Below are 17,588 nucleotides of genomic sequence, written 5' to 3'. Positions count from 1 at the left end.
GTGTAGAACTGAACCCAGCCAGAGTCAGTACCTTCAGGGGAGGGGAACCAGTGAGTGTAGGACTGAACCCAGCCAGAGTCAGTACCTTCAGGGGAGGGGAACCAGTGAGTGTAGGACTGAACCCAGCCAGAGTCAGTACCTTCAGGGGAGGGGAACCAGTGAGTGTAGAACTGAACCCAGCCAGAGTCAGCACCTTCAGGGGAGGGGAACCCGTGAGTGTAGAACTGAACCCAGCCAGAGTCAGTATCTTCAGGGGAGGGGAACCAGTGAGTGTAGAACTGAACCTAGCCAGAGTCAGCATCTTCAGGGACCAGTGATTGATTGGTGCCGCGGCCCCGCCCCCCGCCACTGATTGCGAGCGCTTGGGGGGTTTGTTGGTGGGCTCCGCTCGCAGCCTTTGAGCTCGGGGCCCAGGTGAGGCGAGGCGGAGTTGTGCGCAGACGTGGGGACAGCCTATTGTGGGAGATTAGTTGCGGACAGACGACGTTTTGCCCCACCCCGCGGAGGATGGATGAGCAGCCCGGGCAGTGCGCCCAGCCTCCCTGAGGACTCACAGACTCACGGACACGCGCGGGCGGTGAGATTTGCCGCCGAGTCGGCGGGTGGGGCACCTTCGGGCGGGGACGGGCCTTGGTTACTGTCGGGGGTTGCCGGGAGTTTGGCCGCCATCTTTGGGCAGCACGGGTCCGCCCGCCACGGGGAGCAGGGAGCAACACGGGCGGGGCTTCCTCGACGTCACAATACTTTCCATTGTCCCGCTGCAGGGCAGGGAGCATACGCGGCGGCCATCTTACTGCAGGGAGCAGGTGCAGGATGGGGACCAGTGAAATGAACACATGAGAACATCAGAAATAGGAGATGAGTCGGCCCTTTGGCCCCTCGAGCCTGCTGCCATTCAATAAGATGATGACTGCAGCATCTGGGGTGGTTCTCCTTGGAGCAGTGAAACTCTTTTGAGTTAACCTGCAGAAACATAAAACATTAAAACCATGCCACCCGACCTGGGTGACACAGCAGACATTTTCAAGGCCCCTTTTTTTTGGGTTTTTTTTTTTTTTTGGGGCGCTAAAATCAAATTTTTCTAGTGCCCCCTATAAAAGGGAAGTGGGACACTAAAAGTACCGGCAATGAAAACAAATTAAACTTTAAAACATAAAATCAAATTAAAATTTGGTTGCCGGGCGTGATGATGCACTCCAGTCCCTCCGGTGCCCACCTCTCGCGGAAGGCCGCGAGCGTACCGGTGGACAGCGCGTGCTCCATCTCCAAGGACACCCTGGACCGGATGTAAGAGCAGAAGAGAGGCAGGCAGTCAGGTTGTCCTTGGAGCAGTGAAACTCTTTTAGAGTCTACCTGCGAAAACATAAACATTAAACTGTGCCACCCGACCTGGGTGACACTCCAGACATTTACAAGGCCCATTTTTTTTCCCCCCTTTTTTTGTGTTTTTTTTTTTTGTTTTTTCTTTTTTTTTTGTTTTTTTTTTTTTGGGTGGAGCAGTGAAGATGCAGGGCAGGTTTAACAGGTGCTCACAATCAGGAAGGCTTTAGATTGTATCAGGGAACAGAGTGGTTCTGCTCACACAATCAGAGAATGGTTACAGCACGGAAGGCCATTCGGCCCGTCGAGCCCTTGCCTGCTCCCAGCTGGTCCCACTGACCCGCCCTTTCCCCAGTCCTGCAAATGTTTTCTTTCAGATACTTATCCAACTTTTTTTTTTGAAAGCTGTGATTGAGTCTTCCTCCACCACCCTTTCAGGCCGTGCTTTCAGGATTCTAACCGCTCGCTGCATAAAATAGAATTTCTGATGTCACCTTTGGTTCTTTTGCCATTCACCTCAAATCCATCTCCTCTGATTCTCCACCTTTCTGCCAGTGGGAACAGTAGCTCTCTATCTACTCTGTCCGCACCCCTAATGATTTTGAACACTTCTATCAATTCTCCTCTCAACCTTCTCTGCTCCAAGGAGAACAACCCCAGCGTCTCCAGTCAATCCACGTAACCGAAGTCCCTCATCTCGTGAATCATTCTTGTCAATCTTTTCTGCACCCTCTCTGAGGCCTTCACATCCTAATGTGCGGTGCCCAGAATTGGACACAATGCTCCAGTTGAGACCGAACCAGTGTTTTACAAAGGTTCATCATAACTTTCTTGCCCAGCAACCTGTAAGCTTTTTTAACTGCTTTCTCAACCTGTCCTGCCACCTTCAGTAATTTGTGCACATGTACCCGCAGGTCTCACTGTTCATGCACTCCCTTTCGGATTGTACCCTTCAGTTTATATTGTCTATCCTTGTTTATTTCATCATGCTTCTCCAATTTTATTTCTTCACTCAGGTTCACGGTCTTGTTTTATTTCTTCCTCCAAGCCCCTCAACTTGATCTTGCAGTGTAATGTTGGCGAGTGGTGATTGATTGCCCTGGGAACCAACAGGAAGAGAGGTCAGGGGCCGTTGGGCACAGGGAGCAGCGTTTTCTGCAACCAATCGCGGTGCTTGAGGGGTGGATCCTGAGTCGGCCTGTCAGGTGAGTCTGTGTGAACCCCTGTTAAACAATTTATCTTTTAAAAATTAAATCGAGATTTCTTTTGTTAACAAAACAATGTAACATTGCTCAGTACTTTGTTTTCCTGGAGTTCCTATTATGAGTTTCTGACACATCAGTGCCAAGATAATCAGGTGTTTAAAGGTCATTCATTTCCCTCTTTCCATGACACTGTTAGTTAAAGGGACAGAGATTGATTTCCCCGCATTATGCATTCGTAGTAGTTAAAGTAACATCCTTCCTGTTAGTAGTGAGTTACATTCTGTGCTGGGCGAGATGGCTGGTGGCATCAGCCTTTAAAATACACATTCTCTTGTTCAACTCTCTCCAGGGTCTCACCCTTCGCTATCTCTGTAACCTCTTCCAGCCCACCAACCCTCTTAATAGTTTGTTTTCTTTGGAACAAAGGAGGCTGAGGGGAGACTTTAATGAGGTGTATAAAATTATGAGGGGCCCAGATATAGTGGAGAGGAAGGACCTATTTCCCTTCACAGAGGGGTCAGCAACCAGCAGAACTTTTTAGCCAGTACGTAGCAAGCCCAACAAGAGAGGGGGAAGTTCTGGACTTAGTATTAGGGACTGAAGCTGGGCAGGTGGAAGGGGTATCAGTGGGAGAGCATTGGTGCTTGTGATCGTAATTCAGTTAGATTTAGGGTAGTTATGGAAAAGGACAAAGATAGACCAGGAATAAAAGTTCTCAATTGGGGAAAAGCCAATTTTACGAAGCTGAGATGTGATTTAGCCAAAGTGGACTGGAAACAGCTATTTGAAATGGTGAGAGATTGGGAAACTTTGGTGTTCAGAGGGACCTTGTGTGTCCTTGTACACGAATCACTGAAAGTTAATATGGAGGTACAGCAAGCAACGAAGAAAGCAAATGGTATGTTGGCCTTTATTACAAGAGGGTTTGAGTGCAGGAGTAAAGATGTCTTACTGCAATTGTATAGGGCCCTGGTGAGACTGCAGCTGGAGTATTGTGTACAGTTTTGGCTGCTTACCAAAGGAAGGATGTACTTGCCATTGAGGATGGCAACGAAGGTTCACCAAACTGAATTCCTGTGGTGGGAGGATTGTCCTATGAGGAGAGATTGAGTAGACCTAGGCACATATTCTCTAGAGTTTAGAAGAATGAGAGATGATCTCATTGAAACATACAAAATTCTTACAAGGCGTGACAGGATAGATGCAGGGAGGATGTTTCTGGCTGAGGAGTCTAGAACCAGGCGTCACAGTCTCAAAATAAGTGGTTGGCCATTTAGGACTGAGAAGAGCAGAAACTTATTTACTCATTAATCTTTGCAATTCTCTACCCCAGAGGGCTGTGGAGGCTCTGCCTTTGAGCATATTTAAGACAGAGATCGATAGATTTTTGTAAATTTAGGGAATCAAGGGATATGGAATAGTGCAGGAAAGTGGAGTTGAGGTAGAAGATCAGCCATGATCTCATTGAATGGCAGAGCAGGCTCGAGGGGCCGAATGGCATACTCCTGCTCTGAAATCTTATGTTCTTATGTTGAAGTTAAATCAGTCTCAGAGCAGTGGGAGGCATTCAATGAGGAGATAATGAGGGTTCAGAGGAAGTATGTTACCTTCAAGAAAAAGGGTGGGACTAATAAATCTAGAGCCCCCTGGATATCAACATAAGAAATAGGGGCAGGAGGAGGCCATAAGGTCCCTCGAGCCTGCACCGCAATTCAATGAGATCATGGCTGATCATCGCCCTCAACTCCACTTTCCCGCCTGATCTCCATATCCCTTGATTCGCTTAATATAAAAAAATCTATCAATCTCAACCTTGAATAGACTGAGCATCCACAGCCCTCTGGGGGAGAGAATGCCAAAGATTCACAACCCTCTGAATGAAGAAAATCCTCCTCAATTCTGTCTTAAATGGCCTACCACTTATCCTGAGACTGTGCCCCCTAGTTCGAGACAGTCCAGCCAGGGGAATCAACCACTCAGCATCTAACCTGTCAGTCCCCTTCAGAACCTTGTATGTTTCAATGAGATCACCTCTCATTATTCTAAACTTGAGAGTGTATAGGCCCATTCTACACACTATCTCATCATAAGACAGCCCAGGAATCAATCTTGTGAACCTTTGTTGCACAGTGTCCAAGGCAAGTGGTTCCGTCCTTCGATAAGGAGACCAAAACTGTGCCCAGTACTCCAGGTGTGGTCTCACCAAGACCCTGTACAATTGTAGCAAGACCTCCTTACTCTTATATTCTAACCCCTTGCAATAAAGGACAAACCATTTGCCTTCCTTATTGCTTGCATACCTGCATGCTCACTTTCTGTGTGTCTTGCACAAGGGCACCCCAAATCTCTCCAAACACCAAAGTTTAAAAGTTTCTCATAATTTAAAAGATATTCTGTTCTTCTGTTTTTCCTACCAAAGTGAATAACCTCACATTTCCCTACATTATACTCCATCTGCCACCTTACTGCCCACTCACATAATCTATCTCTGTATATCTTGCAGACTCTTGTCTTCTCACAGCTTACTGTCCCACCTAGTTTTGTATCATCAGCAAATTTGGATACATTACACTCGGTCCCTTCATCTAGGTCATAAATCATAAAATCATCGAAATTTACAGCATGGCAGGAGACCATTTCAGCCCACTGTGTCCGTGCCGGCCAACAAACAGCTATCCAGCCTAATCCCACTCTCCAGCTCTCGGTCCGTAGCCCTGTCGGTGATGACAGTTGAAGTGCACATCCAAGTATTTTTCAAATGTGCTGAGTGTTTCTGCCTCTACCACCCTTTCAGGCAGTGAGTTCCAGACCCCCACAAACCTCTGGGTGAAGAAATTTCCCTTCGTATCTCCTCTGAACCAATTACTTTAAATCTGTGCCTCCTTGTTATTGACCACTCTGCCTCAGGAAACAGGTCCTTCCTATCCACTCTATCCAAGCCCCTTATAATTTAATACTTTCATCAGGTCTCCCCTCAGTGTCCTCTGATCCAAAGAAAATGGACTCTGCATCTCCAATCTTTCCTCATCGCCAAAATTCTCCAGTCCAGGCAACATTCTTGTAAATCTCCTCTGTACCCTTTCCAGTACAATCACATCTTTCCTGTATTGTGATGACCAGAACTGCACACAGTATTCCAACTGCGGCCTAACCATTTCAAGCATAACCTCCGAGCTCTTGTATTCCATGCCTCGACTAATAAAGGCAAGTATTCCATATGCCTTCTTAACCACCTTATCGACCTGGCCTGCCACTTTCAGGGATCTGTGGACCTACACTTCAAGGTCCCTTTGTTCCTCTACAATTTTCAGTGTTGTATCATTTAATGTGTAATCCCTTGCCTTGTTAGACCTCCCCAAATGCATTACCTCACACTTATCTGGATTAAATTCCATTTGCCACTTTACTGCCCACCTGAAAAGTACATTTGTAGTTTCCTGCAGTGTGCAGTTTTGTTCTTAATTCTCAACCACACAGCCTATTTTAGTTTCACCTGCAAACTTCTTAATCATACCCCCAACATTGAAGTCCAAGTCATTGATATATACCAGAAAAAACAAGGGACCCAGCACTGAGCCCTGCAGAACCCCACTGGAAACAGCCTTCCAGTCACAAAAACACCGAATGGCCCACTCCTGCAACTATTTTCTATGTTTCTATGACCCAACTTCCACAGCTCTCTGAGGCAGCAAATTCCACAGATTTACAACCCTTTGAGAGAAGACATTTCTCCTCATCTCAATTTAAATGGGTGGCCCCTTATTCTAAGATTATGCCCTCTAGTTCGAGTCTCCCCCTTCAGTGGAAACATTCTCTCTGCATCCACCTTGTCCCCCCCCCTCATAATCTTATACGTTTCGATAAGATCACCTCTCATTCTTCTGAATTCCAATGGGTAGAGGCCCAAACTACTCAACCTTTCCTCATAAGTCATCCCCCTCATCCCCGAAACGTTCTCTGAACTGCCTCCAAAGTAAGTATATCTTTTCAGAAACAAGGATCAGGAAGGCCAAGATTCTATTCGCTTTCCTGATCACTTGCTGTACCTGCATACTATCCTTTTGTGTTTCATGCACAAGTGCCTCCAGGTCCCGCTGTACTGCAGCACTTTGTAATCTTTCTCCATTTAAATAATAACTTGCTCTTTGATTTTTTTTCTGCCAAAGTGCATGACCTCACACTTTCTAATATTATACTCCATCTGCCAAATTTTTTCCCATTCACTTAGCCTGTCTATGTCCTTTTGCAGATTTTATGTGTACACACGTATTGCTTTTCCTCCCATCCTTTGTATCATCAGCAAACTCGGCAACATTACATTCAGTCCCTTCTTCCAAGTTCTTGAATATAGAATGTAAATAGTTGGGGTCCCAGCACTGATCCCTGCAGCAACCCACTAGTTACTGGTTGCCAACCAGAGAATGAACCATTTATCCGACTCTCTGTTTTCTGTTAGTTAGCCAATCCTCTATCCTTGCTGATATATTACCCCCAACCCTGTGAACTTTTACGTGGCATTTGTCAAATGTCTTCTGGAAGTCCAAATACACCACACTCACTGGTTCCCCTTTATCCACCCTGTTTGTTACATCCTCAAAGAATTCCAGCAAATTTGTCAAACATGCCTTCCCCTTCATAAATCCATGCTGACTCTGCCTGACCAAATTTTGCTTTTCCAAATATCCTGCTACTGCTTCTTTAATGATGGACTCCAACATTTTCCCAACCACAGATGTTAGGCTAACTGGTCTATAGTTTCCTGCTTTTTTTCTGCCTCCTTTTTTAAATAAGGACATTACATTTGCAGTTTTCCAATCACTGGGACCTCCCCAGAATCCAGGGAATTTTGGTAAATTACAACCAATGCATCCAATGTCCCTGCTGCGACTTCTCTTAAGACCCTAGGATGCAAGCCATCAGCTCCAGGGGATTTATCCGCCTTTAGTCCCGTTATCTTACTGAGTACCACCTTCTTAGTGATTGTGTTAAGTTCCTCCCCCCTGTAGCCCCTTGACTGTCCACTATTGGGATATTGTTAGTGTCCTCGGCCGTAAAGACTGATAGAATATATTTGTTCAGTGTTTCTGCCATCTCCATGTTCCCCATTACTAATTCCCCGATCTCGTCCTCTCAGGGACCAACATTTACTTTAGCCACTCTTTTCCTTTTTATATACCTGTAGAAACTCTTGCTATCTGTTTTTATATTTTGTGCTAGTTTACTTTCATAGTCTATCTTCCCTTTCTTAATCATTTTTTTAGTCATTCTTTGCTGGCTTTTAAAAGCTTCCCAGTCTTCTGTCCTCCCACGAGTTTTGGCCACTTTGTATGCCCTTGTTTTTAATTGGATACCGTCCTTTATTTCTTGAGTTAGCCACGAATGGCTATCTTTTCTTTTACACCCTTTCCTCCTCACTGGAATATATTTTTCTTGAGAGTTGTGCAATCAATATCTCCTTAAATGTACACCACTGTTCATCAACCGTCCTACACTTAAATCTATTTTCCCAGTCCACTTTACCCAACTCTGCTCTCATACCTGCATAGTCTCTTTTATTTAAGATTAGTACGCTGGTTTGAGATCCAACTTTCTCACCCACCATCTAAATTTCAAATTCAGATCATGCTATGATCACTCATTCCAAGAGATCCTTTACTAGGAGATTGTTTAGTAATCTTGTCTCATTACACAGGACCAGATCTAAGATGGCCTGCCCCCTGGTTGGTTCCGTTACATACTGCTGAAGGAACCCGTCCCTTATGCACTCTATGAACTCCTCCTCAAGGCTACCCTGACCAATTTGATTTGTCCATTCAATATGGAGGTTAAAATCACCCATGATTATTGCTGTTCCCTTTTTACAAGCCCCCACTATTTCCTGGTTTATGCGCTGACCAACAGAGTAGCTATTGTTACGGTGCCTATAGTCGACATCCACCAGTGACTTTTTCCACTTATTGTTCCTTATCTCCACCCAAACCGTTTCAACATCCTGATCATTTGAGCCAATATCGTTTCTTACTATTGCAGTGATTCCATCCTTTATCAATAGAGCTACTCCACGTCCTTTTCCTTTCTTTCTGTCCTTCCGGACTGTCCAGTACCGCTAAATATTTAATTCCCAGACCTGGTCACCTTGCAACCACGCCTCTGTAATGGCTATCAGATCATACCCATTTGTATCTATTTGTGCCGTCAACTCATCTATTTTGTTTCAAATGCTATGTGCATTGAGACAAAGTGTTTTTTTACACTTTTTTCCTGCTTGTTTCCTCTCTCCTTCAAACTCACTTTCTTTATTTTTGCTTTCTAATTCCAGCTTTACTCCCCTCCCTACTGAATCTATTTTCAGGTTCCCATCCCCCTGCCAAGCTAGTTTAACCCTTCCCCAAAAGCACGAGCACACCCCACCGTGAGGATATTGGTCCCGGCTCTGTTGAGGTGCAACCCATCTGGTTTGTCCATGTCCCACCTCCCCCACAAGCGGTCCCAGTGCCTCAGGAAAGTAAAGCCCTCCCGCCTGCACTATCTCTCCAGCCAGCCATTCATCTGCTCTATCCTCCTGTTTCTGTAGTCACTAGCTCGTGACATCGGGAGGAATTCGGAGATTACTACCCTTTGAGGTCCTGCTTTTTAATCTCTCTCCTAGCTCCCTAAACTCTGCCTGCTGGAGAGGGGAGGGAGGGGAAACAGTGAGTGTGGAATTGAAAACAGCCGGAGTTAGTGCCTTCAGGGACGGGGCAGATGGGAGGGAGGGGAACCAGTGAGTATACAACTGGACCCAGGCAGAATCAGCACCTTCAGGGGAGGGGAACCAGTGAGTGTAGAACTGAACCCAGCCAGAGTCAGTACCTTCAGGGGAGGGGAACCAGTGAGTGCAGAACTGAAACCAGATAGATTCAGCAACTTCAGGGGAAGGAAGGAGAGGCAGTTGAGAGGAGGTTGATTCCGGAGATGAGAGGGTTGACTTATAAGGAAATATTGAGTCGGGATAAATGGTTCATTCTCAGTTTGGCAATCAGTAACTAGCGGGTTGCCGCAGGGATCAGTGCTGGGACCCAACTATTTACAATCTATATTAACGACTTGGAAGAAGGGACCGAGTGTAGTGTAGCCACATTTGCTGATGATACAAAGATGGGAGGAAATGCAATGTGTGAGGAGGACACACAAAATATGCAAAACCACATTGACAGGCTAAGTGAGTTGGCAAAGACTTGGCAGATGGAGTATAATGTTGGAAAGTGTGAGGTCATGCACTTTAGCAGAAAAAACAATCACATATCAAATTATTATTTAAAATGGAGAAAGATTTCCAAGTGCTACTGTACAGCGGGACCTGGGGGGACTTGTGCATGAAACACAAAAGATCAGTATGCAGGTACAGCAAGTGATCAGGAAGGCCAATGGAATCTTGGCCATTATTACAAAGGGGATGGAGTATAAAAGCTGGGAAGTCTTGCTACAGTTGTACAGGGTATTGGTGAGGCCACACTTGGAATATTGCGTGCAGTTTTGGTTTCCATATTTACGAAAGGATATACTTGCTTTGGAGGCAGTTCAGAGAAGGTTCACAAAGTTGATTCTGGAGATGAGGGGGTTGACTTCTGAGGAAAGGTTGAATATGTTGGGCCTCTACTCATTGTAATTCAGAAGATAGAAAAGTGATCTTATCGAAACATGTAAGATTATGAGGGGGCGTGACAAGGTGGATGCAGAGAGGATGTTTCACTGATGGGGGAGACTAGAACTAGAGGGCATAATCTTCGAATAAGGGCCCTCCATTTAAAACTGAGATGAGGAGAAATTTCTTCTGAGGGTTGTGGATGTGTGGAATTCACTGCCTCTGAGAGGTGTGGAAGCTGGGACATTGTATAAATTTCAGACAGAAATAGACACTTTCTTAAACAATAAGGGGTTATGGGGAGTGGGCAGGGAAGGGGACCTGAGTCCATGATCGGATCAGCCATGATGGTATTAAATGGCGGAGCAGGCTCGAGGGGCCGCATGGCTTACTGCTGCTCCTATATCGTATGTTACCCAGTGAGTGCAGAACTGAAACCAGACAGAGTCAGCATCTTCAGGGGAGGAGAGGGGAACCAGTGAGTGTAGAACTGAACCCAGCCAGAGTCAGCACCTTCAGGGGAGGGGAACCAGTGAGTGCAGAACTGGACCCAGCCAGAGTCAGTACTTTCAGGGGAAGGGAACCAGTGAGTGTAGAACTGAACCCAGCCAGAGTCAGTACCTTCAGGGGAGAGGAATCAGTGAGTGTGGAATTGAACCCAGCCAGAGTCAGTACCTTCAGGGGAGGGAAACCAGTGAGTGTAGAACTGAACCCAGCCAGAGTCAGTACCTTCATGGGAGAGGAACCAGTGAGTGTAGAACTGAACCCAGCCAGAGTCAGTACCTTCAGGGGAGAGGAACCAGTGAGTGTGGAATTGAACCCAGCCAGAGTCAGTACCTTCAGGGGAGGAGAGAGATGGGTGGGAGGGAAATGAGTGATTGTCGAACTGATCGCAGCCAGATTCTACACCTTCAGGGAATGAGAGGGGAACCAGAGATTCTATATCTGAACCCAGCAAGAGTCAGCACCCTAAGGGGAGTGGCAGATGGGAGGGAGGGGTACCAGTGAGTGCAAAATGGATCCCAGCCAGAGTTAGCACCTTCAGGGCAGGGGAACCAGTGAGTGCATAACTGAAACCAGATAGATTCAGCATCTTCAGCGGTGGAGAGGGGAGGCAGTTCAGAGAAGGTTTACGAGGTTGATTCTGGAGATGAGGGGATGGACTAATGAGGAAATGTTGAGGAGGTTGGAGGCAATATATTAGCATGGATTGAGGATTGGCTAACTGACAGAAAACAGAGAGTCGGGATAAATGGTTCATTCTCGGGTTGGCAACTCGTAACTCGTGGGGTGCCGCAGGGATCAGTGCTGGGACCCCAACTATTTACAATCAATATTAACGACGTGGAAGAAGGGACTGAGTGTAACGTAGCCAGGTTTGCTGACGATACAAAGATGGGAGGAAAAGCAATGTGTGAGCACACAAAAAATCTGCAAAAGGACATAAACAGGCTAAGTGAGTGGGGAAAAATTTGTCAGATGGAGTATAATGTTGGAAAGTGTGAGGTCATGTACTTTGGCAGAAAAAAAAATCAAAGAACAAGTTATTATTTAAATGGAGAAATATTGCGAAGTGCTGCAGTACAGCGGGACCTGGAGGTACTTCTGCATGAAACACAAAAGAATAGTATGCAGGTACAGCAAGTGATCAGGAACGCCAATGGTATCTTGGCTTTTATTGCAAAGGGGATGGAGTATACAAGCAGGGAAGTCTTGCTACAGCTATATAAGGTATTGGTGAGGCCACAGCTGGACTACTGCGTGCAGTTTTGATTTCCATATTTAGGTAAGGATATACTTGCTTTGGAGGCAGTTCAGAGAAGGTTCACTAGGTTGATTCCGGGGATGACGGGGTTGACCTATGAGGTTGAGTCGGTTGGGCCTCTACTCATTGGAATTCAGAAGAATGAGAGGTAATCTTATCGAAATGTATAAGATTATGAGGGGTTTTGACAAGGTGGATGAAGAGAGGATGTTTCTACTGATAGGTGAGACTAGAACTAGAGGGCATAATCTTCGAATATGGGGCCGCCCATTTAAAACAGAGATGAAGAGAAATTTCTTCTATCAAACGGTTGTAAATCTGTGCAATTTGCTGCCTCAGAGAGCTGTGGAAGCTGGGACATTGAATAAAATTAAGACAGAAATCGACAGTTTCTTAAACGATAAGAGATTATGGGGAGCAGGCCGGTAAGTGGAGCTGAGTCCATGATCAGATCAGTCATGATCTTATTGAATGGCGGAGCAGGCTCGAGGGGCGCTATAGCCTACTCCTGCTCCTATTTCTTATGTTCTTCTGTTCCCTGCCCGCTCCCCATAACCACTTATCACCTTATTGTTTAGAAACTGAGCCATTGTGAGGAGGGTCCAGTGATCCTGCTGGGAAATGCATGTGTGAGGCCTCAGGTGAGGACAGTGGAATAGCCTGTCGACACTCACTGTCGAGGTTCACACGTGGAGATCGGGCACATGGGACATATATTGGAGAGAAACTGGTGAATGTAGAACTGAACCCAGCCAGAGTCAGCACCTTCATGGGAGGAGAGGGAGGGGAACCAGTGAGTGTTGAACTGAACCCAGCCAGAGTCAGTACCTTCAGGGGAGGGGAACCAGTGAGTGTAGAACTGAACCCAGCCAGAGTCAGTACCTTCAGGGGAGGGGAACCAGTGAGTGTAGAACTGAACCCAGCCAGAGTCAGTACCTTCAGGGGAGAGGAACCAGTGAGTGTAGAACTGAACCCAGCCAGAGTCAGTACCTTCAGCGGAGAGGAACCAGTGAGTGTGGAATTGAACCCAGCCAGAGTCAGTACCTTCAGGGGAGGAGAGAGATGGGTGGGAGGGAAATGAGTGATTGTCGAACTGATCGCAGCCAGATTCTACACCTTCAGGGAATGAGAGGGGAACCAGAGAGTCTATATCTGAACCCAGCAAGAGTCAGCACCCTAAGGGGAGTGGCAGATGGGAGGGAGGGGTACCAGTGAGTGCAAAATGGATCCCAGCCAGAGTTAGCACCTTCAGGGCAGGGGAACCAGTGAGTGCATAAATGAAACCAGATAGATTCAGCATCTTCAGCGGTGGAGAGGGGAGGCAGTTCAGAGAAGGTTTACGAGGTTGATTCTGGAGATGAGGGGATGGACTAATGAGGAAATGTTGAGGAGGTTGGAGGCAATATATTAGCATGGATTGAGGATTGGCTAACTGACAGAAAACAGAGAGTCGGGATAAATGGTTCATTCTCGGGTTGGCAACTCGTAACTCGTGGGGTGCCGCAGGGATCAGTGCTGGGACCCCAACTATTTACAATCAATATTAACGACGTGGAAGAAGGGACTGAGTGTAACGTAGCCAGGTTTGCTGACGATACAAAGATGGGAGGAAAAGCAATGTGTGAGCACACAAAAAATCTGCAAAAGGACATAAACAGGCTAAGTGAGTGGGGAAAAATTTGTCAGATGGAGTATAATGTTGGAAAGTGTGAGGTCATGTACTTTGGCAGAAAAAAAAATCAAAGAACAAGTTATTATTTAAATGGAGAAATATTGCGAAGTGCTGCAGTACAGCGGGACCTGGAGGTACTTCTGCATGAAACACAAAAGAATAGTATGCAGGTACAGCAAGTGATCAGGAACGCCAATGGTATCTTGGCTTTTATTGCAAAGGGGATGGAGTATACAAGCAGGGAAGTCTTGCTACAGCTATATAAGGTATTGGTGAGGCCACAGCTGGACTACTGCGTGCAGTTTTGATTTCCATATTTAGGTAAGGATATACTTGCTTTGGAGGCAGTTCAGAGAAGGTTCACTAGGTTGATTCCGGGGATGACGGGGTTGACCTATGAGGTTGAGTCGGTTGGGCCTCTACTCATTGGAATTCAGAAGAATGAGAGGTAATCTTATCGAAATGTATAAGATTATGAGGGGTTTTGACAAGGTGGATGAAGAGAGGATGTTTCTACTGATAGGTGAGACTAGAACTAGAGGGCATAATCTTCGAATATGGGGCCGCCCATTTAAAACAGAGATGAAGAGAAATTTCTTCTATCAAACGGTTGTAAATCTGTGCAATTTGCTGCCTCAGAGAGCTGTGGAAGCTGGGACATTGAATAAAATTAAGACAGAAATCGACAGTTTCTTAAACGATAAGAGATTATGGGGAGCAGGCCGGTAAGTGGAGCTGAGTCCATGATCAGATCAGTCATGATCTTATTGAATGGCGGAGCAGGCTCGAGGGGCGCTATAGCCTACTCCTGCTCCTATTTCTTATGTTCTTCTGTTCCCTGCCCGCTCCCCATAACCACTTATCACCTTATTGTTTAGAAACTGAGCCATTGTGAGGAGGGTCCAGTGATCCTGCTGGGAAATGCATGTGTGAGGCCTCAGGTGAGGACAGTGGAATAGCCTGTCGACACTCACTGTCGAGGTTCACACGTGGAGATCGGGCACATGGGACATATATTGGAGAGAAACTGGTGAATGTAGAACTGAACCCAGCCAGAGTCAGCACCTTCATGGGAGGAGAGGGAGGGGAACCAGTGAGTGTTGAACTGAACCCAGCCAGAGTCAGTACCTTCAGGGGAGGGGAACCAGTGAGTGTAGAACTGAACCCAGCCAGAGTCAGTACCTTCAGGGGAGGGGAACCAGTGAGTGTAGAACTGAACCCAGCCAGAGTCAGTACCTTCAGGGGAGAGGAACCAGTGAGTGTAGAACTGAACCCAGCCAGAGTCAGTACCTTCAGCGGAGAGGAACCAGTGAGTGTGGAATTGAACCCAGCCAGAGTCAGTACCTTCAGGGGAGGAGAGAGATGGGTGGGAGGGAAATGAGTGATTGTCGAACTGATCGCAGCCAGATTCTACACCTTCAGGGAATGAGAGGGGAACCAGAGAGTCTATATCTGAACCCAGCAAGAGTCAGCACCCTAAGGGGAGTGGCAGATGGGAGGGAGGGGTACCAGTGAGTGCAAAATGGATCCCAGCCAGAGTTAGCACCTTCAGGGCAGGGGAACCAGTGAGTGCATAACTGAAACCAGATAGATTCAGCATCTTCAGCGGTGGAGAGGGGAGGCAATTCAGAGAAGGTTTACGAGGTTGATTCTGGAGATGAGGGGATGGACTAATGAGGAAATGTTGAGGAGGTTGGAGGCAATATATTAGCATGGATTGAGGATTGGCTAACTGACAGAAAACAGAGAGTCGGGATAAATGGTTCATTCTCGGGTTGGCAACTCGTAACTCGTGGGGTGCCGCAGGGATCAGTGCTGGGACCCCAACTATTTACAATCAATATTAACGACGTGGAAGAAGGGACTGAGTGTAACGTAGCCAGGTTTGCTGACGATACAAAGATGGGAGGAAAAGCAATGTGTGAGCACACAAAAAATCTGCAAAAGGACATAAACAGGCTAAGTGAGTGGGGAAAAATTTGTCAGATGGAGTATAATGTTGGAAAGTGTGAGGTCATGTACTTTGGCAGAAAAAAAATCAAAGAACAAGTTATTATTTAAATGGAGAAAGATTGCGAAGTGCTGCAGTACAGCGGGACCTGGAGGTACTTCTGCATGAAACACAAAAGAATAGTATGCAGGTACAGCAAGTGATCAGGAACGCCAATGGTATCTTGGCTTTTATTGCAAAGGGGATGGAGTATACAAGCAGGGAAGTCTTGCTACAGCTATATAAGGTATTGGTGAGGCCACAGCTGGACTACTGCGTGCAGTTTTGATTTCCATATTTACGAAAGGATATACTTGCTTTGGAGGCAGTTCAGAGAAGGTTCACTAGGTTGATTCCGGGGATGACGGGATTGACCTATGAGGTTGAGTCGGTTGGGCCTCTACTCATTGGAATTCAGAAGAATGAGAGGTAATCTTATCGAAATGTATAAGATTATGAGGGGTTTTGACAAGGTGGATGCAGAGAGGATGTTTCTACTGATAGGTGAGACTAGAACTAGAGGGCATAATCTTCGAATATGGGGCCGCCCATTTAAAACAGAGATGAGGAGAAATTTCTTCTATCAAACGGTTGTAAATCTGTGCAATTTGCTGCCTCAGAGAGCTGTGGAAGCTGGGACATTGAATAAAATTAAGACAGAAATCGACAGTTTCTTAAACGATAAGAGATTATGGGGAGCAGGCCGGTAAGTGGAGCTGAGTCCATGATCAGATCAGTCATGATCTTATTGAATGGCGGAGCAGGCTCGAGGGGCGCTATAGCCTACTCCTGCTCCTATTTCTTATGTTCTTCTGTTCCCTGCCCGCTCCCCATAACCACTTATCACCTTATTGTTTAGAAACTGAGCCATTGTGAGGAGGGTCCAGTGATCCTGCTGGGAAATGCATGTGTGAGGCCTCAGGTGAGGACAGTGGAATAGCCTGTCGACACTCACTGTCGAGGTTCACACATGGAGATCGGGCACATGGGACATATATTGGAGAGAAACTGGTGAATGTAGAACTGAACCCAGCCAGAGTCAGCACCTTCATGGGAGGAGAGGGAGGGGAACCAGTGAGTGTAGAACTGAACCCAGCCAGAGTCAGTACCTTCAGGGGAGGGGAACCAGTGAGTGTAGAACTGAACCCAGCCAGAGTCAGTACCTTCAGGGGAGGGGAACCAGTGAGTGTAGAACTGAACCCAGCCAGAGTCAGTACCTTCAGGGGAGGAGAGGGAGGGGAACCAGTGAGTGTAGAACTGAACCCAGCCAGAGTCAGCACCTTCAGGGGAGGGGAACCAGTGAGTGTAGAACTGAACCCAGCCAGAGTCCACTCCTATAGGAGAAGGAAGTGTACCAGTGAGTGTATTTCTGAACCCAGTCAGAATTGGTGGTGAAAACTGGGAGTGGAGGAGAAACAGTTTAGAATTGTGTGTTGATTTGGATTTCAGCACAGCAGGAGAGACAATGTGTGGGACAGGGATTTACAGCTTTGTAAGAACAAGAGAGGTCAGAATGTTCCATGGAAACTAGGAGGCCAAGTTTCGACTGACCCATAAAACGGTGCACCTCCGAGAGGTCCGCCGACTTTCTCGAAGGAAAAGTGAGCCTTATACTTACCTCGGGATTCTCCACGGTGATCTGGCCTGCTTTGGGCTGAGCACAAGAGAAGCAGCGGGGGGCGGAGCTACAGCCATGCGCCAAAAAGAGTGTCGGCAGCTGCCTGTGTGTGCAGTGGGGTCTGCGTGTGTACACAGTAGCTCCTGGCCCTCCCAGCGTGTCGTGGCTGTGGGCGATCCTATTACTGGCCGAAGGAACGACGCGATGTTCACTTCCCCTAGCCCGGGCCGAGTAGCCTGCCTGCCTGAGCCTCGCCTTGCCGCCCCTCGCCTTGCCTCACCGTCCCTCACCTCGCCGCTGCCTGTCCTCGGGCCTCGCATCACTGCCACTGCTCTTACGTCAAGGCCTCCCTGTCGGCCCGCCCAAACACCAGCTCCGTGATGGGGCCGTCTGA

At 46.9% G+C, this 17,588-nt stretch overlaps 1 protein-coding gene across 1 annotated transcript in view; it reads right to left on the bottom strand.

The window, feature by feature from the left end:
- LOC139235557 (probable G-protein coupled receptor 139) overlaps positions 1-17,271 on the bottom strand; it is a 71,644-nt gene extending 54,373 nt beyond the window's left edge. The window contains exon 1 of the mRNA XM_070866611.1: positions 17,195-17,271. Within this exon, the coding sequence (XP_070722712.1) occupies positions 17,195-17,271 (77 nt within the window). The remainder of the gene's footprint in view (positions 1-17,194) is intronic.
- Between the last annotated feature and the right edge of the window lie 317 nt (positions 17,272-17,588).

Source organism: Pristiophorus japonicus, chromosome 23, assembly GCF_044704955.1.
Source record: "Pristiophorus japonicus isolate sPriJap1 chromosome 23, sPriJap1.hap1, whole genome shotgun sequence".
Taxonomy (NCBI): Eukaryota; Metazoa; Chordata; class Chondrichthyes; family Pristiophoridae; genus Pristiophorus; species Pristiophorus japonicus.
The sequence above is the reverse complement of the archived record's forward strand: the minus strand, read 5'-3'. Positions and strand labels throughout refer to the sequence as shown.